A 27,561-nucleotide genomic window follows, 5' to 3' on the forward strand; every position below is an offset into this window, starting at 1 on the left:
CATGTCAGCTCAGGTTAGTGAAACCACACCGTTAAATGTCTAATTTAATTAAACCAATGGACTTAAAATATATATTATTATCAAAAGCAGCTCCAACAGCAATTCAAGCTTGATACAAGTGGGACCATTGACTCATTAGTAAGTTGTAAAGAAGTGAACCAATCAGGGGTTCACCTCACGGCAGTACAGACCAGAATTAAAGATCAGCAATTTAGTCAAACTTCACCAAGTACGTAAATGTTGGTTGGTTGGGATCCATTTTTCTTTAGTCACTACAAGTTACTCAGGCATCCAACTTTAAATCACGCCACTCTTTAGGAATGTAAAGAATTCCTTCATAATGTTTATCACGCAGAATTCAGTATAGTAAGCCTATTGTTTTTTTCATTGGCCCCTGATGTCGGTGGTGCACAAGTCAAAACAATTTTCACAATGTTCACCAAATATATACATTTTGCCACAATAGAGTTTTTTTTACATTTAAACTCCCTAAAAGTCCCTGTCCCAAAACATATGTATTTCTGTTTTGAAACTGTTTTGACTCAGTTACTGGATTATATTATTTTTTTATATACATTTTATACCAGTGCACTCAATTAGTGATTATCTGGCACATTTTCCTCCCATTAAAAAATGGTTAAACCTGAAACAAAACTGCCGAAGGGAGGTGCTAATGCACGCATTACCCACAGGAACATAACTCAGTTAAGAAGTACTCTGTCGAAGAATAGAATTTCATTTTTTTTTTTAATGAAAATGTTTGAATATTGTATGTAAAAAACAAAAGAAAAAAACAAGGCTCAAATATGGTTGAAATATTACTGTTCAGAGACTACTCATACAGCTTTTATAGCCAATATACTACCATGACAGTAGCAGAAATACAGATAAAAATCAGGACATCAATTAAAAAATTACAATAAACAAGTAGTGCAACCGAAAGGATCTATTTTACATAAATAGCTTGAGGCAATAGTTGTATCGGGGTGGGACTAGTGAAGGGGTACGGCTATTTCCTGGACGCTACAACAGAGTCTAACTCGTCTGCTACTGAATCCACTCAGTACCGGTTGAAATTAAAGGTTCGTTCTTTTTGAACGAGCACCGCAAGACAAGTGCGTCTCTCGTTTAAACGTGACTTCATTCGAGTCGTCTTGACCTCTGAAAGGTAGTAAGATCACGTCTCACTGTTGTTGACATTATTGTGTGCTAGCTAACCGGGTAGGAAATGACTGTTGTTGATGCAGCTGCAGGTTTAGCATGCTAACAGATAGCACTTTTGACTCGGTTCCTACTACGTCCCCCGTGGATCTGTTGGCAATTAAATTTAAACGATTGTCGTTATCGACTTGCAAGGAATCGATTATTGCAGTTGGTCGTTGCCGCCACGACAGCAAATTGCAAATAGCAAATGTTTTTAAACCTACTCATTAGCTTATGTATCAGGCGTGTATTAGACAGTACAACATCTACAGCGCTACCATCCAATGTCAAGTGCTAGATTGTCGTTATCAATATGCATTTGAAATGGCAACCAGTTTATCGCAGCATGTTTGTGTCGGTGAAGTTTTTTTTTAAATCAAAAAGTTATGATCCCCGATGTAAACACATGTTATTGCTATGTCAGTGTTATTACCCCGTCAAGATGGTCAAAACAGATTACAACCCAATTTTCCTTTCAAACTAGCTTTTCAGTGTAGGAACTTAATCCATCACTTGGAAAGTGGTTATATCACTTGGAATGCAAGTGGACCTCAAACAAAAAACAAAATCTGTTTGCTATTATTTAAAAAAAAGAGTTGGGTATATACCAATTATAAAAATAAGAAAAACAACCATGAATCGTTAAATAATCAGTTTAGAAAGCTTTGAATTCTGGGTCATCCGCATTGACCTCAAGCAAAGAAAGTACAACTTTAGGACACAATACTTTGACATGGAAATATGTTAATGCCACATACCATATGTCTCAATAGTCAACTTTGCATGTTTTTAGATGTTTAACCTCAAATCCAAGAGGTTAGTCTTCAAGAAAACAAGCCAATCCATTACTCTAAATTTCTTTGGATAATCTATCAATTATCTGAATGAAGGACAGGATAGGAGAGCCTTTTAGAGGTGTTGCAGCAGAATCAAAAAGTGCACCTGTATTTATTCTTATAGTGAGCTTCTTTTTTTCTCCATTCCCTGTACTATCGAGATTTTGTCTTTAATTTTCATATTTATTTGTTATTATTAATATTCTTATTCTTAATAATTATATTATTAAAGAAACAAATAAGAAATCAACCAAGGGAATCTGCTTAAATTGCAACCCTGTTATATTTGAAATACATCAATTCTAATCAGGTTTTTTTGAGGTAAAGCATTGATCATTTGTCAGAAATAATATAATAATCGTTTGTTATCCCAACCTGTCGTTGTTGTTTAAATCAAACTTGGTAAAATATCTGTAAATGGAAGAAAATGTTATCAAGTTCCTCTTACACCTTAAAACAAAACCTTTTAAAACTACCTGCTTGTGATGATCTCTTGTTTAAAACCATCTCTTGATCTAATTGATAATCAAAATAGTTGAGTAATTTACCAATCAATTGATAATCAAAATAGTTGAGTAATTTACTCAATCTAAACAAGCTATTAGTTAATGCAGTTAGACTGCCAACAAAGCCAGTGAGAGGCCTTCTGATGTTGTGGTTGCCTGTTATGTGATAACAACAATATCTGTTTCAGTTGGTCATGTGGATGTGGAATCAGATTTCACAGTGATGTACATCAACTCTATGAAAAAAGCAGTAAAAGGATAGCATAAACAGTTGTTAAGATTTAGGGGAAATCCCTTTTTTCTTTTTTATACAAATATATTTTTTCTATAGCCTTAACAAGACGGCTACTGTATTGTAGGAAGTATGCTCTTCCATTTATGAGCAGTAGGAAGTAGGGAAAACTTAGAAACACATCATGACCATAATCAAACCAGGAATTGTCACTGGCAGTTGCTTAGATCATACCTAAAATAGAAAGTTCTATGTTAATGGTCTTTTGGGGGTTTATTTATAAGCACAAACAAAGGTTGAAGGTCAGTGAGAAAGTGAGTCATTGGCTTGTAATAAGAAGAGGCACATGTGGTTTGGCAAGTAAAAAGTTATGTGAGATGTAGTTGTATAAAATAATAATATTTCAGTCTATATTGTAAGACTCGTTTGTCTTGCGAAATAGCTTGTTTTTTTGTTTGCATAACCATCCAGTCATTGCTCCTTTGCCTGTTTTACCCTGTTTGTATAGAGCTGAAAGCACATTTGTAAATAATATTGACTTAGTATTTGAAATGATATTTTGGATTCCAGCAGAGCAGAATGAAACATGCGCTGTGAGAGAAATTAGAGTTGAAGCTGTAGGACTAAGTACATCATAAAATACTCCTCCAGTATAGATACTACAAGGGAGTCTGTTACCAGCAAAGCGAAGCAGTCTGAGAAGACCAAACACTGCCTGTTTTTTTTGTTTTTTTTTTTCTCGGTTGCCCCTCCCATCTGTTTACGCTCTAAAGTGCTACGACTTGTCTTTCATGATCAGATTTCCATGGCGTTGGCTTGATGGGATGCAGGGAAGTCACAAAGTGATGGTTTGAAGACTGGCAGTGGGAGAGGTGCTCGCGCGTGGAATGTTGCGCTGGTCAGTGCACCTAGAAGGAGGGCCGCGGAGAGTCAACCATGCTGCTGTGGCGGTGGGCCACAAAGTGTACTCCTTTGGAGGCTACTGCTCCGGGGAGGACTACGAGACACTCCGTCAGATTGACGTGCATGTCTTTAACACAGGTATGTAAGGAAACAGTACTACACCAAAGGTTGAGATGGTCAGAATTAAGACAAGGAAAATTGGATGTCAAATGTTTAGTTGGGATTGGAAGAGTTAAACTAATCTCAATAAATACTTTGAGATGTTATCATCAAGAAGAAAGAGGAGGATGCATGTCTAAAAAGTGTTTACAAGTGTGTTCAACAGTAGCTCTTTACAGATGACAGTTAAAACCTCAAGCTTTCCGTTGTGGTTTTCTCAACCCTCTTTCTTGGTTGTACCGTTCTTTTTTTTTTTTTTCAGTTTTCTACACAAACTTTCTTTTTCACCTGCTATGGAAATTTTACAACTTTCTCATGTGGCTGGTGTGTACCTGCTGTTGTGGTAACATGAAAAGATCTGTTGAAACAAAAAACCTTGATAGAGATCCTTTTGGCTGATTGAAATGGAAAGGAGGCTGCGTTATCTATTGTCAACGTAGCTATTCTTGTCACTTGCTTTGTGCTCCCTCTTTTTGATGTGTGTTTTACAACAGTGCCTGCTGTCTCTTAAGATTTCTTTTATATCTAGTGTAACATCCATTCTTAGATCATTTGCTGACAGCTTCAAACCAACGTCTGAAATGTCCAATAACAAATGAATACTGAATGTCAGACTAATTATGTAAAGATTTTGTCAAAATAAAAGTCAGATATAGGAGCTTTTCTCAAACATTTAATTTTTTAAATTTTACACTTCAGTGTCTCTGCGCTGGATGAAGTTGCCTCCAGTGAGGACAGGAGGACAAGATCGGCTCTGGGAAGTGCCATACATGCGCTACGGCCACACAGCTGTGCTGCTGGATGACACTATCTACCTCTGGGGTGGGCGCAATGACACAGAGGGGGCCTGCAATGTGCTCTATGCTTTTGATGTCAGTAAGTACACCCTCACATATTAGTTAGTGCTGTTTGATGCTGCATTTCCTCCAGGTGCACCAGACTGAAGATTCTACAGTTGTCACAGGAAAAGAAAAAGGAGAGCAACTGTTTATTTTTTTCAACACCTGCGTGTACTTTTATTGTAGTCTTTGTTTATGCAGTGAGACTCTTTAATCTAAATCAAGAAGTACTGACATCATTTACTTGAGTGTTCAAAGACTTATGAAGTGTTCTCCATTTAAAGACACACACAGGTGGTTCACACCCAAGATTTCAGGGACCGTTCCGGGGGCGAGGGATGGCCACTCAGCCTGCGTCCTGCAAAAAGCAATGTATATATTTGGAGGATATGAACAGCTGGTGAGTTTTAGTCATGACTCCTTGTGGTGTGGTCTGCTCCCTGAACATTAAAACACAGTTTTAATTCATCCCTGATGTCTTTCAGGCTGACTGCTTCTCCAATGATATACACAAACTGGACACCACCTGCATGATTTGGTCACTAATTAATGCAAGGGTGAGTTCCAAGTTACCAACTTTATTTATTCTTCTGGCAACAAATAAAACTTCAGTTCTTTAGTGTGTTTTGAATAAATAATCTCTTTTAATCTAAAATAGATCTGCAAAAATGCAACAATGGGTGCTAGTTTTCAAACTGCGTAAATCAAGAAATGGAGTTTGTGGTGAAATTGCTCTGGGGTGTGTTTCTATTCTCAATTTTGAACTAAGTTGATGTATGAACAATTTTTAGTTTGTTAGTGAAAACTCTGAAAGCCTGTTTGCCTTTTGTATGACTAAAGTTTTAGTTTTACTACATTTTCAAAGCGCAAAATCTTTTTTTTTTTGCTTTTTGTAGTTCCAAAATTTTGAAAGCCTCAATAAATGATTTTTTTGTTTTTTTTTTTCTCGGTTGCCCCTCCCATCTGTTTACGCTCTAAAGTGCTACGACTTGTCTTTCATGATCAGATTTCCATGGCGTTGGCTTGATGGGATGCAGGGAAGTCACAAAGTGATGGTTTGAAGACTGGCAGTGGGAGAGGTGCTCGCGCGTGGAATGTTGCGCTGGTCAGTGCACCTAGAAGGAGGGCCGCGGAGAGTCAACCATGCTGCTGTGGCGGTGGGCCACAAAGTGTACTCCTTTGGAGGCTACTGCTCCGGGGAGGACTACGAGACACTCCGTCAGATTGACGTGCATGTCTTTAACACAGGTATGTAAGGAAACAGTACTACACCAAAGGTTGAGATGGTCAGAATTAAGACAAGGAAAATTGGATGTCAAATGTTTAGTTGGGATTGGAAGAGTTAAACTAATCTCAATAAATACTTTGAGATGTTATCATCAAGAAGAAAGAGGAGGATGCATGTCTAAAAAGTGTTTACAAGTGTGTTCAACAGTAGCTCTTTACAGATGACAGTTAAAACCTCAAGCTTTCCGTTGTGGTTTTCTCAACCCTCTTTCTTGGTTGTACCGTTCTTTTTTTTTTTTTTTCAGTTTTCTACACAAACTTTCTTTTTCACCTGCTATGGAAATTTTACAACTTTCTCATGTGGCTGGTGTGTACCTGCTGTTGTGGTAACATGAAAAGATCTGTTGAAACAAAAAACCTTGATAGAGATCCTTTTGGCTGATTGAAATGGAAAGGAGGCTGCGTTATCTATTGTCAACGTAGCTATTCTTGTCACTTGCTTTGTGCTCCCTCTTTTTGATGTGTGTTTTACAACAGTGCCTGCTGTCTCTTAAGATTTCTTTTATATCTAGTGTAACATCCATTCTTAGATCATTTGCTGACAGCTTCAAACCAACGTCTGAAATGTCCAATAACAAATGAATACTGAATGTCAGACTAATTATGTAAAGATTTTGTCAAAATAAAAGTCAGATATAGGAGCTTTTCTCAAACATTTAATTTTTTAAATTTTACACTTCAGTGTCTCTGCGCTGGATGAAGTTGCCTCCAGTGAGGACAGGAGGACAAGATCGGCTCTGGGAAGTGCCATACATGCGCTACGGCCACACAGCTGTGCTGCTGGATGACACTATCTACCTCTGGGGTGGGCGCAATGACACAGAGGGGGCCTGCAATGTGCTCTATGCTTTTGATGTCAGTAAGTACACCCTCACATATTAGTTAGTGCTGTTTGATGCTGCATTTCCTCCAGGTGCACCAGACTGAAGATTCTACAGTTGTCACAGGAAAAGAAAAAGGAGAGCAACTGTTTATTTTTTTCAACACCTGCGTGTACTTTTATTGTAGTCTTTGTTTATGCAGTGAGACTCTTTTAATCTAAATCAAGAAGTACTGACATCATTTACCTGAGTGTTCAAAGACTTATGAAGTGTTCTCCATTTAAAGACACACACAGGTGGTTCACACCCAAGATTTCAGGGACCGTTCCGGGGGCGAGGGATGGCCACTCAGCCTGCGTCCTGCAAAAAGCAATGTATATATTTGGAGGATATGAACAGCTGGTGAGTTTTAGTCATGACTCCTTGTGGTGTGGTCTGCTCCCTGAACATTAAAACACAGTTTTAATTCATCCCTGATGTCTTTCAGGCTGACTGCTTCTCCAATGATATACACAAACTGGACACCACCTGCATGATTTGGTCACTAATTAATGCAAGGGTGAGTTCCAAGTTACCAACTTTATTTATTCTTCTGGCAACAAATAAAACTTCAGTTCTTTAGTGTGTTTTGAATAAATAATCTCTTTTAATCTAAAATAGATCTGCAAAAATGCAACAATGGGTGCTAGTTTTCAAACTGCGTAAATCAAGAAATGGAGTTTGTGGTGAAATTGCTCTGGGGTGTGTTTCTATTCTCAATTTTGAACTAAGTTGATGTATGAACAATTTTTAGTTTGTTAGTGAAAACTCTGAAAGCCTGTTTGCCTTTTGTATGACTAAAGTTTTAGTTTTACTACATTTTCAAAGCGCAAAATCTTTTTTTTTTTGCTTTTTGTAGTTCCAAAATTTTGAAAGCCTCAATAAATGAAGTATATTTAATTTTTATGTGACCAACTGAGACCTTGTTTCCAAAAGTGGGGGGCAGGCCTAGCTGAGGTACAGGCAAGCATCATAGTGTGGGGCTGCAGCAAGATTAATTCTTTTTAAATCTTAAATCTTTTGTAGTGTTTTGAATAAAGTGCAATTGGAATTTGAAGCAATAGCTTTGACTGTGTCGACCTGTAGGGGCTTGACTATAGTCACATCTACGAAAGAAGGGCGCTGCAGGATAAAGTAACCACTGTATTGAGAACACATGAGCTGTCAAAAACATATTTCATCCAACAAAGTGTCTTTGCAAACCTTCAAGGCCATGCCTGGAATACTGCACAACATAATAACAGCAAACCTTAAAAAACAATAAAGTTAACAGTGTGGAATGTGTGTTTTTTTTTTTAACCAAAGTTCTCAACAACAACGCAACAAGTATCACATGTAAATACTTGTTACTTCTTCTGATGTTGTCAGTATATTGTGATAATTTGCCAGGTCAGATACCGTCGTCTCTGTCAACTCTGTTGATAGAGCATGGATTTATGACACCAGCATAGTGATCATCATAACAGATAAAAATATTGTGTCTGACCTCAGTGAGGGTCATTCTGCATAGTAGCGTAGGTTAGGGTTGTTGAGTCGATGAAAAGGTTTAACATCATTGCTGCCTGATGGAAATCATGAATGAAGCTTGGGTGAAAAATTCAGTTTAAAACAGCTTTATTTAAATAAACTGTTCCCTCATGTACTTTTCATCTGGAGCTCAGCCCAAATATCTCCAAAGATCACTTTTTTGATTGAAACCCACATTTTACAGAGAAACTTGATTGTGAAAGAAGTTAACCACAGAACATAATGACCTATATTTGGACTGACTATTAAAAGATGGCCTATTAAAGATTAGTTACTGTTCATGTACTTAGACATATAACACATACATTAGATGTATTATTCATCTTACACGGCTGCTACATGTCTGCCTTTAAAGCAATAACATTTTGTAAAAAGATCTGTCAAAATGTCATAATTTGTCCTTATCGAATACAGTTAATGTGCAGTATTAGTATTATATAGCAGTATACTACTACTGTCAGGGTACCTTTTGTGGAACAACACAAGTGCATTCTCAAATGCAATGTATGTGGAACGCTTTGTGCTGGCTTTACGCCAACGAAACGCAAAGAAAGAGGAAGAACGCCTTTGTTGAGGCGTTCTAATAATAGGATGCAGTTCACATTTCATTTACAGGTTATCTGCTGTTCCCTTCAGTCAGTGTCACTGATGATCTATTGTTGTTTCGGTGTCATTTCACATTCGCTAAATGGGACGTTGTTCTTTAAAGTTAGAATGTTTCACTTTCCAGCATTTTTGTTGCAATTTCATCCACTAGATGGTGGTGTTTCTACACAGCTTGTGGATACCCTCATAGTGTAATGAGTGGCGTTTTATGTTCAAAATAAAGCTTTGAACTAGGAGAAGAACGCAGTAATTTACAATAAATGCTTTTTTTTTGTTGTTTGTTTGTTTGTTTCGTGAAATCCATCCCATTATTCACTGACATTTTCTTCACAGGGCACTCCAGCACGTTGGAGAGACTTCCACTCAGCCACAATCATCGGAACAAAGATGTTTGTATTTGGGGGTCGAGCAGATCGTTTCGGTCCTTTCCACTCCAACAACGAAATCTATTGCAACAAGATCAAAGTATTTGACACTGAGACCAACTGCTGGCTGAGCACGCCTTCAACACAGCCACTGCCAGAGGGACGCAGGAGTCATTCTGCCTGTAAGACATTTGCATGAATCCACAATAATGAACAAGTTTCTCATTATTTTCAAGACATGTAACATAACAGTAAATTCTGCCATTCCTTGTACTGGAAATGAAGACATGTAACATAACAGTAAATTCTGTTGTACTGGAAATGTTTTTTTTCTCATAGAATTCTCTTTATTTCTATGTCACACTCTGATTCAAAAGACGATGGAAATTTGTGCTTAGTCCTTTTTGTTTAAAAAAATAATTATGTTTGTGTTCAGACACATGATGTCATTGTGTGGTTTAATACAAACAATGGGGCCAGCAGTTTGATGTCCTGTGGTTGAAGGAAAATCATCCAGAATGCATTTAAGTTCAAGGTCAAAACTTGCATATTCAATGTTTGAGTAATGAGTAATTTAAATAACCAGAATGAAATATGAAGGGAAGGAAAGCATTCAAATTTCCATTTGAGTGTGCACACAATATCACTTTTGACTTAGATTGCCCTTCGGTCTCCACATGACATACAGTATACTCCCTCTGGATTAGACCGAAATAAATGAATATCAAATTACTCATTCTGTAAATGGTCACATGATCTTGTTACTGTCCTCAGATGACACCTCTACCACAGGGGGCATTGGCGTCACTTTTCACTCTTCGTCAAAAATGTTCAGCATCTCTGAAATGTAAAGAGCTGTTGCAATCACCAGTCACCTCGCTGCCGACATGTCATAATTGCCTCGGGTGTACATTTGGATCTGTGCCAATACTGGAGATGGGCTCAGTAACGTGTTGGTTGTTAAACATGTTTGAAAATGTTATGTTCTTAGCATTGTTGTCTCCACTGCAGGAAAGAATGTTAGAAAATCTGTTGTCACAGTTACCAATACAGTCCCAGGTGGTGAGGTAAAAACGAAAAATAAACGTAGGAAATTGAAAATGTCATTATCTTAATTAGTTTAGTCCTGGATGAGTGGCCACCTAGTAGGTCAAGTTGATCTTCAAACTGTACTATTTGTCCCCATGATATTTTTTCTGATGTCACAATGTGCAGTGCCTTAAAAAATATTAAGAATCTCATAGTTTTTAGTAAATACTTTTCAAAGATATGCTTATACAAAACACAGATTAAAGCTAGGAATACTGCAATAATTATAAAATGTGACCTTCGTGTACTATTCATGATTGTAGATCTATAACTCGTTTCCTCTTTTCCTTTCAGTTTGCTACAATGGAGAGCTGTATATATTTGGAGGATACAATGCTCGCCTAGACCAGCACTTCAATGACCTCTGGAAATTCAATCCAGGTGATTCAGTTTTTGGTGGTTTTGGTCGACTCAGTTTGTGAAGAATGATTTTCCACTCTTAGATAATCCCAAGAAATTGTGCTTCGACACAATGATCCTACCTGGCCATCCACCAGATGGCAGTACCTCAGTAAAAATCAGTTGTTTCCTGAATGCACTGTTGCTATAGCGATGCAATGATGCTCATGGTTTTGAGAGTTGGAAACTGAAGCCACTCAGTGTGTCCTTAAATGGAACAATGGAGGCAGCTGCGTCATCATCACTGACAGCACTCGAGCAGAGTAAAGGAAACAATTGTGTTCTTTCTTTTAATGTTTGTGTTCACACAAGGGTTTGACTTTGTTTCTCCAATTTCTTCAGAGACACAACTTAGGAAAAAATTCAAGCAAGCCTTGTACCTAGCTTCTTTTGACTGTTTCTTCTGAAACTTCAAATCCTCAGATCTTTCCTGGATGAAGTTATACTACTAAACTACTTTATTTTCTCCTTTTTTATACACATTGTAGAAGCCTTTTCGTGGAAGAAAATAGAACCCATGGGAAAAGGCCCATGCCCCCGAAGACGGCAGTGCTGTTGCATGGTGGGAGATCGGATTATCCTTTTTGGTGGAACGAGGTAGGATGCAAATATTATCATTAAATTCTTTACAATGAGAATATCATATATCATATCAGAAGATTGATTAATTAATAAAATGTTCTTAAATAGAAGTAACTACTGAACTAGAAACAGTAATCTGTTTCGCTTCCAAAGACATGTTAGACATGTTAGATGTTAGTTTTATACAATGACAGTATAAAAGGCTGTTGCTTCTCAAAATTATGTAGACAAAAATGTACTACTTCAGTTGGTTAAACTATAGGTGGAAATTCAAAAAGTAGCTTCAAATTAAAGTTTGCATTTCTGGAAGTAAATAAAGTCGCACTTGTGGCTAAAAATGTTCTGATTTACATTTTATAGTCTTTTCATGCTCATTATTTGTTGCTGTAATCATTATTAAGCACATGCTGTCATATGTTGGCTCCCACTCTCGTAGACAGTAGTCTGTGACGACTCCCTAGTCGGCTGTAAGACAGTAGTAATTGCCGGGAGTTTTGAGTTGCAACTAGGTGATAGGCCAGCACCCAGTGGAAGTAATGAGGTACCTAATGGCATTAGTGTGGTCTAGAGATGTCCGGGACCTGGGCTACCATTATCAGGTGAACCCCACTGGGATAACCTGATAGTAAAGATCGGGAAGCTGCGGATAAGAATCCTCTCAGCCCCACTGCGTCTACAGGACCTCAGGTCCTCAAGACATCTGGCTGCTGATGAGTTAGTTTTCTAATGCTCCAGTGATCACCACATCATGGGAAGGTACACAGCCCAATACACAAGGATCATCTTTACTAATCTGTCATTAGTGGCATTAGAGTCATCAAACTGACTATTTATTTAACCCTTAACTTACACACATGGTCAAAAGCTTGATTTGAAACACAACTAAAACTGGGACATACTGTTTACTTTTGAGGAATGTAAATAATAAAATGTAGATTTGGAAACACATTTTGTGAAACTCCCTTTACACCTGAACATTCACGACATCATAGGATTTTCGTAGAAGTCAAATATTGATATTCAGGAAGCTAAAGTTGAAAGTAAAAAGAAAAGCTTGGGGAAAGAAAAGACAAGCTCAAAACGCAACTTATATTTCATGATTGTTTTTCTTTGCTTGGCTTCTCGCCAGGAGTAAAGGACAGGTTTTAGGGAGTCATGATTTCCTGTTGTGAGCAGATAGGGCTGGGGCTGGGGCTGGGGCTGGAGGAGGGAGACGTCACCAGGACCACATGGATGATTAGGGGCTGTGGTTGAGTAGCGGAAGAAATTAAACAACACAAAATCTCTACAACGTCCTTTCTAAGTATTAGAACACATTTTTTTAATTTGAAGTTTGCGATCAACTTATAATTATTTTATCATTGTTTAAAATAAAGATACTTTTTATCCTGCTGTCATTTACTTGGAAGGTTGAGTTGTTTCATGATACCTTTGTTGCTTTATCCAGACTAACTTGTCTCCATCTACATGCTGTAAATAATCACAATTAATGATTAATGCTAATTAAATAAAAGAACAATAGATAATGATTTATTATATTTAAGCCACAGATATTTATGATATTTCCATGTAATATTCTACACGTTTTTAATGTAATGTTTGGTCATTTATTCATGGAGCTAAAATAAGGAAACCTCCTTTCACACACGCTTATCAGCATTAGTGGGCAGAGTGCAGTACTGAACAATGAAAATGTGAAATATTGTCAAGTCTCTGTGTCCTCTCTGTGTATCTTCACTCTGGAGTTGTCCTACAGCTGACCATATTGAACCATGTCTAAAACTTTCGGCTGTCTGAGGCTTACTCTAATTGGTTTTAATTAATGAACTTCGATGTAACTTGAGCTGTTTAGGTAATGTTAAAGTTAATTAATCTCCAACACATCAGGAACCAAAACTAAAGGGACAATTGTTAATGTTTTTTATTCTTATATAAAAAAAAGGGGAAATGCTTTAGTTGAACTACAACTCCTCTGTTGCTGTAATCCTTCCAAGTAGTTGTTTCCTATAACTGTACAAATTTGAGCACAGTCCTTACAGGCTCACAGAGTGTGGCCCACACAGGTACTCCAGATCAGTGTATGTTTGTTGTTTATGTGAGGAAACTAAAGCCTCTTACACACAGGAACTCCCAGAGGCACGTGGACACACACAGTAAAGACACAAGTCCCAATCGTTTGTTTGCTCTCCATTGTTTGCTCGGAATTGTTCCTATTAATGATCAGTCGATTGACTGAAAAAAAAAAACTTTTTTCATTTCACAAAATTTGAATAATAACATCTGAGTCAACTCATTGCCTTTTTATGTGTGTTTATTTTTGCATGACCTAACAACAGGAGGCCTTTTAACGGGCTGAAAACTTATTTGTGTCTGTCCCAGGGCAATTGACTAATGCCTGGCCAGACTGCCATGAATTATTTGCTGGACACTTAGCTTGTGTTTTTTTTGTGCAGCTCCTCATTTTGGTTTGTCTGCCAAGGAAATTGCGTTGAAATTTATGGCCCAGATCTTGTTTTCCTGGGCAGTTTGTGCCTTTAGATTGATCCAAAACAGAAACCCTCTGTCCCCAGTTTGTATTTATTTTCTCTGCAGAAATTTGCTCAGTACTAATTTATTACTTTAGTTAGGGACAATAAAACTATTAAGTCCAAAAGTACATTTAGTCAAAGTTACTTTTTTGATAATGATGTTGGGCACACTGAAAAAACAAAGAAACCAACAGAATTAAATTACCGGTAATCGTTTTTATATATTGAGTAAACCTTACAAAAAAAGTACACCTATACTAATGCTTTTAGTATACAATAGAGTATATAAAATACTGCATTTTGTGTGTTAATGACAGATTGGACATTAGCGGCAGTCTATCGATTGCCACTTGCGTCAGTATAAACAGGCCTGCTGAGCTTCAGAGAGGCGTGAAATTCTGCCCCGTCACTGATTTATGACTTAGGGGGGCATTCTTTCTCACCCAGTGCAATTTGATACACCCTCAGCACCTCTGCTACACTCATTTAGTGCTACTTGCTCACGGACCCACGAAGGACGACCTGCGCATGACTAATCCCACCTGCACTGACCTTCACCTAGCACTGGTCAGTGTTATCTGTGAACATTATTCTCACTTTCCCACAAACTTAGCACAGTTAAAGGAAGTGCCGAATGCATGTTTGATAGAATGCCTGGCCTACAGCTTACGTTGTCACTGTTAGCAGTCGTCACACTCTGTGCGTAAATGCTTGTGACAGGATCATCTGTGACAAAACCAGTGTGTATTTTCAGCTCAGACACAGTGTATCATGTGAGGGGCAGGAAATGAACAAGGATGTGACAGATTGGCACGCTGTGAGCAGACGGCGAAGAGAATTCTGGCACCAGTTCATAGTCTGTGGACATGACAGTGCGTATTCATCCCTTCATTGCATTTACTACATTCTGCTCTCCTGACAGCAGTAATGGCTGAAATATCATCTTTGTGTTCAAATATTGTACTCTGGCTGAAGCTTGGATTTTTATCTCATCCTTGCCCTTTAATAGACTTTTAATATGGTAAAGATTTTCTACAGGAGTTTTTTTATTGCTGCAGGGATCGGTTTAATCAGTCAGGGGATTAAGTTTTGTGATGATCTATTCAAACACATTTACTAACTTAGAATTTTACAGGCTTTTAGAAATATTGCAATACTTAGTATAGGGCCTTGTGTGCTGTTCATTCATTTTAACTATATATTGCACCATTTCTATGTGCTTCTGTGTGTCTAGATCCACTTTACATGACATGGTGACTCACGGTTTTCTAGGCTGAGCTGACGTCACAGTGGTTTAAATAAGCACATGCTCACTTTGCTTCACCAGCCTTAATGTACAGCTAAGGACAAAACTATTAGATCCTCCCTCGAGAGAACAATTTTTAGTAGTGCCCTTTTGCACGTATGTGCTAAGGAAGCATCGAATAATTTATTTTGCATACTCTTTGCATATAATTACAGTGGGAAAAAAGACTGTCACTGCAGCCCTGCACATGAAACAGTGTAAAAGAAAAAAAAAGTCTTAGAAATTCCACTGTTTCTCCATCGTTTGTCAGACTGGTCTATGCCGAGGAAAGCTTTATATTTGCTCAAATGACACAAATTAAATATTTGGCCATTGAAATTTTGTACACTCTCAGCTGTAACACACCAATGTAATGGAGGTGGAAGTTAGATATTGTGTCAGTGTTACAATTCTCTCAGAAATCAGAATCCTAATTGTTGTCTTCCAGAAAGGTGATTATACTTTGCGACGGGTGAGGAACTATTATTTGCTCGTTAAAATAAATGTTTTAATGAGACTTTTGTTGTGGTGTCATCTTCTTACACAGTACATTCATTACTTGGTTTGGTTGTGTGTGTGTTTGCTCAGGACTTTGGACTGAGAGGAAGACCACATAGCAGGTAATCTTACTGGTAGCCAAAACATCCCAGCGCTGAACCTCTCGTCTAATCCACAAGAATCTGACCATGATATTTAATCTTCATGGAATTTAACCGGTCGTTGCAGATTGGCAAGATGTTGAGTTGAAGTGCTCCTACAGAGTCAGCAGAATCTGCTGCATTTGTTTAGCTGATTTGGAAGGTCAGAAGACTGGTGCCTTGATATCACCTACAATGCCATTTTGCATCTTATCAACGGCTGAAAGGGCTGCTGCCATGATAGCTAAGCTGGTTAACATAGGGTCTCTTATCAGTGTTGAACCTGATGGTTCAGATGTTAGACTAAACACAAACCAAATCTTTGTCAGCACTACTTTTTGAAGTATTTTACTATTGTTTCTTGATATGATGCAAAGAGTGCACCTGTTGTGTCAATATATTTTCTTTTGTTGAGTTCAAATTTCTGCCCTGCTTTATGCCTCCAGTGGCCGGTGCTTTAAATGAGCCATAGTGGTCTGTGGCTCCATGGAGACATACCTATCAACACACCATAGATTTTGATGCCACACACACATTACCGTTTGCCCTTCAGTGTCAAAGGGTAGGGTGCAGAAGTTTCCTTTATTAATTGTCTCTGTGCTTGTGTGTGTGTTTTGTGTGTCTGAGATAAAACCTGTCAAACAGTGGAGGTGACCCCAACAGGATACGGGGCATCTCGCACGTGTCTGGACAAGACCTCGGGGCAGAACTGCAATAGTGTGATATACCCTTCAAAGACAAACTCATTATAGTATTTCATCTGCGTCTTAACCCCTTCTTAACCCACTACGGGCTGTATACATTGTGGTGTCATAAGGTGGCGTTGCACAGCAGCTCAAATAAACACGCTGCATACGTGATGCAGTCGTCCGTGTAAATCAAATTGTTCCAGTCTCATTAGTTTAGCCCCCTGATTTACGGATGTCATCACAACCCGATGCATTTAAGCCTACTCTGTTGAACAATGTCTCACTATGTAGATGATTAAATGATAAACGAGAAACCACCCAGTTTAACATAGCATGTTAAGATCTGGAGAGCATCAACAGGTCTGGGTGCAACAACGTGACTTCGAGTAGTAGAAATAAACGATATAAATGTAAATCACACATGCACTATTATGATCTCTATCTTTAGTGCAGGAATTTATATTTCCTGTTGTTTTTTTTTTCTGCTGGCTGACCTTGAGTCCAGTTCTGCAGGTGAAGATGGCCTGGTAGAGGAAGTGGTTTTGCTTTTTTTTTTTTTTTTAATTAATTTGCCAGTTAAAAAGCAGGGTTTTATTACTCCCTAAGACTGTACATGTACCAGCTGGGGCTCCAAGACATTGTTTAAAGTCCTCCTTGTTTTTTTAAAGAACAGCTTGGTTTTATCCTTTTATAACACTCTTTTAATGCATAGTCCTAGATGTTTGCACAGTATTTACCAACATCTCACGTCTAATCTAAACTCAGGCGTCTTTTTTGTGGAGCCAGGTTTTTGTGTCTCACTGCATGGGGGCTTAGGGCTGAGGTGTTTGCATCTGCAGGTTTTAATCCACCGTCCAGCCACTGCCTGGGAGGGGGCACAGACTGCTTGGTAAGATGAGGTGAGACGGCTGTGATTAAGGCCAGAGAAACTGACAGGAACGTGTCTGTCTGTGATGGAAGAAGTTTTTCAGAATTGAGGAAAGTTTGGGAGTTTGCTTTATTTTATTAAAAAATAAACAGTGACCAAAAACTGTTTGGCCACTGTGGTGTTCTTGGTCCTTGGTTCTTGGTGTTCTTGTGGTGTCTGATCAAATTTATTTTAATTCCCCGATCTTTGTAAGGACATTAGCCCTACCCCTTTACACTTGGTATTATTAGAAAGCCACTTAATGTCCTCTGTAGATATCAAAGGGAGGTGATTCAGTAGTATACAGTGGGTGGGAGATATTCAGGTTTACAAATGGCCTCCAGAGAGGACAAATTTTAACTACACGTAGTCAGAAGGATATGATATACACACACTGTTGTATTGTGTAGATAAATATTTAAAGATATGTCTGCTAATTAAACTGGGCTTCTAAACTAACTTATTTTCTTTCCATTCCCACCTTTAAATGTTTATCAGTTTAAAATGGACTCTGTAGTACACATACCTTCACATAACCCCCTTATGTAACACGTATCATTACAGATGTGTCTGACTAGAGGTCTTCATTAGCATTTTTAAAAGAAATGTGTGACCAAGTTACAGAATGGTACTTGGATAAAACAACAAAGTTTCTTAATTTACAAACACTAATATTGTAGTACACATACCTTCGTAAACTGCTAAATACATAAATATACTAAAAATAAACTGAGAGGATGCTGAGGAGCTAACGCACATTCTTATATTGAATCTACTTGGTGAATTATACATAGGTTTTGGTACTCTCTGACATTTATTGTACTTGCTTTACTTACTGTGATCCTACTGAAGTATTGTATTACTATTATTTGTTGTACTTTAGTACCTCTTATTTAAAGGTTTCCTGTGTTTTCCTGAATATTACACCCCTGATATCATTTATTGGATGTCTGCTCCATCCTGATAAGGGACTCAAAAGGAAGTTGTAGTGTGTGATGAGTTCCTGTAAAGTTAAGGTTTCTGAAGGACCAAAGGTCGATAGTCAATACATGGAGGAAGAGGATGCAGATCCTATCACTCCGAAGAATGAGGATACGGCCATTGAATCTGTCAAAAACGTTGTAGGAGACTTGGAAAGCAAAGGTGTTGTTAATGGAGTTTTCTCCAACTTTTCTTTTCCTTAGTTTCTCTGGTTGTTTCTGAAAGTCATCAGCAGAATTTGTGGGCAGTTAAACTCCTGGACGCTCCTGGGAGGCAGGAGTGTTCCCGGGCTCCTGCGTGCTCCCTCATTAGTTTTAGGACAGTAGTTCAGCTCTTTCTTTCCTGCGTTGAGACCTTGGTGATGAAGATAATGAGGTGGAGCAGGCAGTGGATTTCTAGAAAGGATCGGCAATTGGGTGCTTAGACACCCTCATTGAGTGTTGTTTGAAATAGCAACGTGGGTGTGTGTGTTGTGTCCGTTGTGTTTGAGACTGGGGGCTGCTGCTGCTGCTGCTGCTGCTGCTGCTGCTGCTGCTTCTGTAGTTGCTGCTGTTGTAGGGGGAGGAGCACTTTCACACATACTGATACTTTGCTGATCAAGTAACAAAGTGACCCATCAAACAGGAAGACAAGACATAAAGTCACGCACCATGACCGGTCCCCCACGGTCCCCACGGCCACATACTGCAGCTCTATCAGGCTCCTCAAGCTGCCCCTCGTTTCCCCCCCTCAGTCCCACACCAATAAAACATTACCATTCTGTAATGTTCTGCCAACTTTCACACCCGGACCGTCATTATCCATGAGCACGCGAGAAACCGTTGTCGTGCGGAATGCAATCTCCATCTCCCTTGTTGCTCCTGTCAGAGCGTTGTCTTATCTGCACCCTTTCACACGTCAGCTTCCAAGGTCTACAGCCTTTCTCTGTGCGAGCTTCCACAGTAGTCGACAGCTACGTTAGTGTATGCAGTACGTACATGTGCCATTTCTGTAATGTTTTGACAGTGTTTTCAAGTTTGATTTCAATTTCCTTTTCATGTTCACAAGGTTCAAGAAGTCAAATTAGTGACGCTTGCAGTGTATGATTGCCAAAAGAATAGATAGATGGATAGATGTTCTCTTTATCATGTATCTATCGATAAGAGGCCATGATAAAATGAAAAATTAACCAAACAAGTACAGGACATTTGTAAGCCAAAGATAGCATTTACAACTCAGCTGTCGGACAAGTTTTTAAAGACACTTGAGTCGGAACAGCACAAAAAAAAAATCGAACCTCCAATTTGTTTTGACCAGGGAAGTCAAGTTTTACCTAGAAATGTTTCTGATTGTTTAAAGAAAAACTTCATATATTACATAAATAAGCAATTTACAACAGATTCAAAGACAGGTAATCGAATAATGATGACATTTGGGGAGTTGATTAATAGTTTTGTGATAAAGACTGGTTCTGTAAGTACGGGCTGATCACCTCCTGGGGGGGCGTAATGACTTCCCCAGCTGGCCCCCTGGGACGACCGAGCTCGTGCTCTGCACCTCTCCTGCCCGCTTTAAGCCACCGCTGTGTTTGTTTAGGGAAGATTAGCAACGTAAAACCCTTACAACATCCTGAACACGCTGCATAAAGGAGATGCGATGGAGAGGACAGCAGGAAGAAGGATGGAGATTGATGAACAGAGAGACAGAGCAGCACAAAGAGTGTGTAATGTTCAGGGAAGACTACAGTCAGGCTGATAGAAAGGAATGTCATGTGCGGAATTGTCAAATGATAAGTGTGTTGTCAAACAACTGTCTCGTGACCAGACCTGGAGTTGTAGGGAGGGCAGGGTCTTATTGATATGGTCAGTGAACTACTGTTTACATCAATGTTTCTTGTGGCTGAAAGGGATAGATTTCTGCTCCCGGTCCTGGCAAATCAATGAACCAGGTCTCGTTCTTCCTGGTCACTGCTTATTTCAGGAAACACTGCCCCAGGGCTCCTTTCACAAGTGCAGTGAGAAAGTGCAAATGAAGGTGTAAATTTTTCATCATTCCTCTCTCCATGTCCTCCAGACTGTCTTCGTGTGAAAAACCTCTTAGTTGAACAGAAAACACTCCATTACCACATGAAATATAACACAGTCTTGTATTGTGTGATATTCAAAACGTGTTTCTTTTCGCTAATTCAACACCAAAAAACGGATTAACATTTTTTTAAATTTTGTTATGTGCTACCTGTTTTAGGCGAACTTATATGCTAGCACATCTTAGCTAAAACTTGTCCAAATATTAGATTCACTAGAATTATATAAAAACAAGTTTTTTTAGGCCACATTACTACATTTCATGCCACATTTTAACTGTACTTAGTTATACTATTTTTCATTTAATTGGCTAAATATGTAAACGCCGTAACCTTTTTTTTTACCAATTTTGAAAATGGTATTTGTTCTACCTGTTGTTTCCTATGTGTTATCAAAGTCACGACAAACTGCTGAAGCAAAATTAGTTCATATAAATCTGTAGAACATCTGAAATCTGTAAGAAACCAGAAAGTGTACATTCACCTAATTCTAATCAGCCAACCCCCCCCCACACACACACACACAAACAACAGACATGGTTGATTTAGGGGGGAATATTTTGTCTTTATTGTGTACACACTTGCACCAGGTGCGCTACAGGTGTGTGTGAGTGTGTGTGTGTGTGTGTGTAAATGTGTGTGTTTGGTAGTGGCAGGAAACAGATGTGCAGTGATATCAAGGGCTGCACAGTGATTATCAGCACAGACCAGCCTGTCGTCTTACTGCCTCGCTCCACTTCCTGTGGGCTTAAATCATGCAAGCCCATGATAAGGAGAGGAGAGTGCTATTTAAACAGTGCTGGACTTTTTAAGAACAATCTGTGTCTACCTGATTATAATGTTCAGTGATCAATGGAAGATAAAATAACAACAGTCTCAGCCATTTGTTGTGCTTGTACATGGAAAAAAAAACTTTTAAAAAAGTTATTGTCTTCTAATTAAGATAACTGTTTTCACTTATCTTTCCACAGTCCATGTCCAGAGCAAGGAATGGGGGACGAATTTAACCTCATGGACCATTCTGACCTGTATATATTAGACTTCAGTAAGTATTTATGTTGATTTAACACAGACATTTTGTGTGTTAACATATTTATCCACCCATTCTTTTGGGAGAAATAACTGATGGTTTATTTTTAATATGATTAGTATTAGTAGTATTTGTATTAATAATAACAATAATAATTTATTGATGTTGCTGTTTGTTATTATTATCATTACTTGTATTTATTTTCCTATCATAAATCCTATCAATCTTTGACCCTTAGATTTATCAAGCCATTGCATGTACACCCCATCATGGATGCAGGCTTTTCATTTTTCATTTACAGCTTTGTCATATGAAATCCATAGCAATTTTATATACATCCATCTTGAGCAAGTGAGCTCTCTTCTTTTTCACCTGATATTGTGAGCTTGGCTCCAGCCCTGCTCTGTGTTGTGTAACATGAGAATCTTCCGTCTCTTACCAAATTAAGGCATAGCCTCTCTGTACTGGACCCCACTGTGAAGCAGTCGGGTCACAGTTAGGTTTTGTGTGGGATGGCTTCCATTGGTAAGTCCTGTTGCCGTCCCATGTGGCAAAGGCCCGACGTGCCTATCACGTGTGGCAATAAATTGTTTATCTCCGACCATATGGTGGAGTGACCATGACCGTTAGAGGAAATGACACAAAGTTTGTGAATAATAACAATAAGGAAGTCTATTATTGGGACGACTTCACTCACCTGTGTCGTCACTCTCTGAACACCCTGATATAGAATTCAGTTGTTTTGATTTTCAGTGGCATTAGGGAAAAATGCAGCTTTAATCTCAGTGATTTCTCTGGCAATCCTGAAACTTTCTTTTCTTTCCCTTCTTTTTCAGGCCCTAATTTGAAGATGTTATGCAAAATAGCTGTGATTCAGCACAGTCTGGATCAGTCAGGACTCCCACATGATATCAGGTCAGACAAGCTCACACATTTGAGCATCAAATATTCATTATATACACAATTTGCTTTTTATTGTTATTCTGATTGCACTGAGCTGGGTATTACTAATTATTCATTCTTTAGCCACTGCCTGTTCAAAATTAAAAGTAGAGAAAGTAGTATTTTGTTACATAATCAACAAATAAATGCTTGGTCTTTTTTGCAACAATATGTCTTTGTTGCTTGACTGATTAATAGTGTAAAGTTATGAAGACAATTAAAAAAGTAATTTTAAAGACTGCCAATTTATTACTTCTTTGGCCTCTGCTTACACCAAGTTCCATTAAGGCAGTGTTGAACCTCCCAACCCCCACCAAAGATATTTTTTCAAAGCTTCACTGAACTTGATGTTAAACAATTTATTCTTACAAAAGAGATATTCTTACAAATCCTGCAATGATTTATTGCAATAATTTATCCAAAAAATGTAACAATGAAACCAGGAATTAGATGAAAGAGCAAGTTGTCTCCATCTGTTTTTGTTACACTTATTATCAGTAAAGTTGTTCAAGGAATTAAGTCACCAAGAAGCATTATATTAATTGACTAATCTTTGCAGTATTAACTTTATTATTATTTTGTGGTTTAACTCACCTGTCATGGGGATTACAGGTGGGATGTAGTTAATATTACCAGGTAAAAAGCATTGGTTTTGATTTAAAACAAGGTCCAAGCTGCAACCGTTGTTGTCTCTACAGTTCATTAAGTATTTAATATAATTATGGGCAATATGACTTTGAAACAGTTTGTTTTTTTAGACCTTTAATATCACTAATTAAACCAGATGCTGATTTTGCTCACTGGAGACATTTCTCCTAAATAAAGTTTTCTTCCTCAGGGAACTTGATACTAATTACCCCTCTTAGCCACTCATTTCTCTTGCACCATCACTGCCACCTTGCAAACTCCTCACTTCAGTGTTTCTAACCCTTAGAGGGCTTTTTACTGGGGGTCACAGGACTCTCGTCTGTCTGCCCCTCACTGGCATCTCCAGCTTCAATGCCAATCTCCCCTCTTAAACACACACGCGCACAATAAAAAAGAAAACGAACAAAGCAATTGAGAGGGAATGAGTGTGAAACCAGAGCCAGAGATAACAATCTGCAGCTCAACCTCTGACCTGTCATCAGGTCAGCACTAGACCCTGTTGTCAGCCCCTGCTCCTGGTTCTCGTATTACAGCGGGGCGTCCTCTCATCCTTAACCACATCCTACGCCTCAACACAGGGTGAAAGTAAACCTTACACTGACTTGACTGACAGGGAAACAGATTGTTGGTAACAGATCTTAAACTGTTGACCGCATTAACATCCATCTGTCTGTGTAGGTACAGTTTTGTTCACACTGAGAGCTACAGTTTTCTGGAGTTTTATTTATATTTTCAGCCGCTTGATTTATTTATTTATTTTTTCCTTCTCACCAGGTGGGAATTGGCAGCCATGACCACCAACAGCAACATCAGCAGGCCAATCTTCTCCTCCCACGGCTGATTGTACCGACCCCGCCGGAACCTCTGTTTCTAGATACGGGGCTTTCTAATCAACTCTGACTGGGACTGTTCTCAAACCTCATTTTAAAACTTTGGATCTTTTTCCACCCCTCCTGAAATTAATCTAAACAAACTATACAAAAAAACCCTGCCTATGACTTCCCAGGACGCCACGACCTTTCTGACATCCTGTGGAATTTAAAATCCTACTGACACTAAATCTGTGAGGTTTCTCTTCTTTTTAGCCTCTTTACAAGTCCAATCAGCCTATGATAATCATAGAGGGAAACTCTTAAGCACAGAGAGAGACATGAACATTAGCCAAAGGTCTTGAGAGACGGCCTCTCGGTGGAGAATGCTGCACTCAACAGAGCTCTCTGGAGAAAATCAAATGTGAACCTTCTGAGAGAATGAGGTGACGAAGTTTGAAAAAAAAAAAAAAAGATATTCTAAAAAAAGGTTGAGACACTGGGTATAATGTGAAAAATACAAAATCAATTCTTCTTTCTGATCCATAATACAATACCAGACATTTAAGTTCAGCTTAATGTCCAAGAGAGTGGCACTGAACCCTGATGAATTACCATTTATTTACAGAGGACAGTAAATTTTGAAGGTTTGAAAATAATTATTTTTCTTTTTGCATTTAATACAAGAGTTTATAAAAGATCAGTCAGTGCTGCAGATGATTGCAGCCTGTATGGTGTTATTTTAATAATTTATTTATTTTAATGTTTCACTTCTCATCAAATAACTTCAAACAATATTCCTGTTGATAATTGGTCTTCCCATCCAAAAGGTTATAGTAAATATTGATCCATGTTTCTCTTGCCTATGTTAATAATCCCTATCCTAATCCCGAAACTTGTTTTATGGTGAAAGTAGAATTTGTTTTTGAAAATACCAACTTTGAAATTGTGACGATGGCTTGTAGAGTGCCTCAAGAACTAAACTTTTGTGAACACTATTTATCAGTCTGCAGTCCCTTACAATCTGTTTGTAGTTGTGTCAGCCACAGACTGACTCACTGCCCCACACCTGGTAAGACTAGCACCTGCAGTTAAAGCCTCCACAAATGGTATTTTAAGCTTGAAGTGCTTTGGTGAAACAAAAACTCTTTGCTGCAGTGTATTTGAATGACAGTTCATTTTGACAGCCCTGATTTCATAGTGTTTACATTACTGTAGCTTTCATAACCATCTTGCCTTGTATTAAATGAGATATGGGTCAGAAAGGATTTAGAAGTTTCCATTGCCAAGTGTCTCATCCTGTTTAAATTGTGGTTTCATATCTTGAAGTTCTACCTTGTTCTTATAACAATGTTTAATTACCATATCTATGTATGGTAGGCCTTTATACTGAATATCTAACCATACCACAGTGGTGTGACATGCAGGAGGAGAGTCGTTGATACTGCAGTATTGGGATGATGTTACTTTTGTGGACAGTTGTCTTTTGGTTTGATTGTTTGATTGATGTTGGTTCGATTATTCACTTGCTCGTCTCTCTCATATTTTAAGTGTCTCAAGTCCAAGGTTGAGCTCAGTCCTGTACAACAGTCAGGTCTGTCTACCTCCCTCAACACATGACCAGGATCATTGAGTTTATCATAGTTTCTGACACTTGAAAACATTTTTCCCTCAGAAAAAAAAGTCAGTTTTTCTGGATTTCTTCTTTTACTTGTGACACTTTTCTATTCAGTGCCAAATGTTAAAAGAAGTCATGATGATAATATATTGAGTTGTGTGAGTTTCCACTTGCTTCATTCTGCCTGATGTGTTCAGGGAACTCAACGAATATATATATGCATAGTGTAACTGTTCCTCTTATAGACAATCCTGCAGAGTCAGAACACTTTCTCTATAAGAACCCGCGTCTTTGGAGTAAAGACAGAGAGGAAAGTGTGATTTTGTGATTACATCTATGTCAATAGCAGAGAAATGGCCAGTGTTGTAGATGCATAAGGGCTGTAGAATTCCTCAAACTCAGAAGAGATCAATATAATAATATCAATAAGGGCAAGATTGATGATATTTGATATTTTTACTCCTGTCAGCCGACAGTTTTATTTTAACATTAAAGCAAAGCTATTGAGGTTGGCTTTTAAATACTTCTTCCCCTTACATTAGAGGAGGATTATAAGAAAACATATGATAAATCTCTTCTTTTTCACAGCCAACTTTTAAGGCAATCAATTTTACTTGAATGATCATTTACGATCATAGTGTAATTTTTTTTAGAAAGAAATCCAACATTTAAGTCTATAAAAACGTCCCTGTGACAGATGTTCAGTGACATTTTGTCTTTAAGTGAAGGAGAAACCTCTGTTTTATCCAGTCATTTAGGGTCCAGAGCCCCCACTTTTAGAGACCTGGCATCGACTCTTATAAATAATATTATGGTAATAAGATCTGAAGGATGAAAGTGTCTTCTTATTTAAACCATTGAACTTTATAGGTAAGTGGCTGTGACTTAGCACAAAGCCCAAAAAAATAAGAAGAATAAAAAAAATCAATCCTATGAAGAGGAGCTGTGTTACCACACACTTGTGAGCTGCATCAGTGTTGTTCGGTTCTTGTCTTCAGGCCGGACCGTTCAATCAAATCCTGATTTCCTCTGATTGGTTGACTTGTTTCCCCGACACGAGGGCTCGAAAATGCTGACCTACAGTCCCAACATTTTTTTGTTTATAACTCTGTCATTTCTTTCTGTAAAGTCGTGTAAAATGATCTCACATGCAGCTTGAAGTGGTCGGCTGTAACTGCACTAAAGCCAAACGTGGCACTTCAGGCCTTACACAGAGGAGACGCGTGCTGATGCTGCTTTTTGCCCAAGTGGACTCTGAGTGGACTCCACGCAGTTTGAGTCGTTCACCTGCTTGAACCGAGTCGGAGCGTTACGCACAGACTGGTGGTGCCAATATGACACAGTAAAACACAGGGAATATTGCACATTTATGAAAGGAATAACGAAAAAAAAAACTTCTGGTGAACAAACTATACTGACAGTGAAGCGCTGTCGGCAGAACTGATGTGTTTGTTTTTTGATGTGTGGTGTGGGAGTTGTTTTTATTTCAGGATTTTGTTCTTTGCTTGAAAATAACAGGTGGTGGTATTTGAAATGAATTTTCAGGGGTATGACCTTGAGGAATATACGTTGTAGACACTATGGTTTAAAAAAAAAATTAAATACCTGCATAAAAACAATCTTTGATTACCGCCAGTCGTTGAATTTTACGTTTAGAAGAAAACATTTTTCACTTTGTATTCACAGTCTCTGAGCCTCTCTCTTGCTTATATCACTTCATAAAAGATAATAATAAAACCTTTTACAAGTAGTGCAGTAAAATCCCACCATGTTGGCTCTGGCATTACCAATTTAAATATTTTTGTTTGTGGTGCAGGTTGGTAACGATGCTTTTCAGAAACAGCGGTGTTTGCCAAGCAGAAGTCTGTGACTCCACTCATGCCAAGAAATGTCTGCTCTCTTTTCTTTGTGCTCATTTTTTCACTTTGACTTCATATTACAACCGTTTAAGATCAAGCTCTATAGTCCATTAAGCTTGGGTCAGGACTTCCTGTGCAATAACTGGTGTCAATAAAAGAACGTTTGAGTTGT

General features: G+C 38.3%; 1 protein-coding gene across 3 annotated transcripts; it reads left to right on the forward strand.

Annotated features, from left to right (window-relative positions):
- The first annotated feature begins 814 nt into the window (after positions 1-814).
- Positions 815-27,561, forward strand: klhdc3 (kelch domain containing 3). Of its 3 annotated transcripts, none has more exons than XM_008322325.3 (11): positions 815-1,168; positions 3,577-3,818; positions 4,539-4,715; positions 4,963-5,078; positions 5,164-5,235; positions 9,292-9,505; positions 10,707-10,793; positions 11,300-11,408; positions 21,455-21,528; positions 22,350-22,428; positions 23,878-27,561. In XM_008322325.3, the coding sequence occupies exons 2-11, from the start codon at positions 3,665-3,667 to the stop codon at positions 23,942-23,944; spliced, it is 1,149 nt and encodes a 382-aa protein (XP_008320547.1). In that variant the 5' UTR covers positions 815-1,168; positions 3,577-3,664; the 3' UTR covers positions 23,945-27,561. The 3 variants fall into 3 exon arrangements, with proteins under 3 accessions (XP_008320547.1, XP_024916847.1, XP_008320546.1); XM_025061079.1 differs by lacking the exon at positions 5,164-5,235 and adding an exon at positions 7,274-7,345 and having other exon boundaries at positions 817-1,168; XM_008322324.2 differs by lacking the exons at positions 815-1,168; positions 3,577-3,818; positions 4,539-4,715; positions 4,963-5,078; positions 5,164-5,235 and adding exons at positions 5,615-5,926; positions 6,648-6,824; positions 7,073-7,188; positions 7,274-7,345.

Source organism: Cynoglossus semilaevis, chromosome 12 (assembly GCF_000523025.1).
Source record: "Cynoglossus semilaevis isolate Cse_v1.0 chromosome 12, Cse_v1.0, whole genome shotgun sequence".
NCBI lineage: Eukaryota > Metazoa > Chordata > Actinopteri > Pleuronectiformes > Cynoglossidae > Cynoglossus > Cynoglossus semilaevis.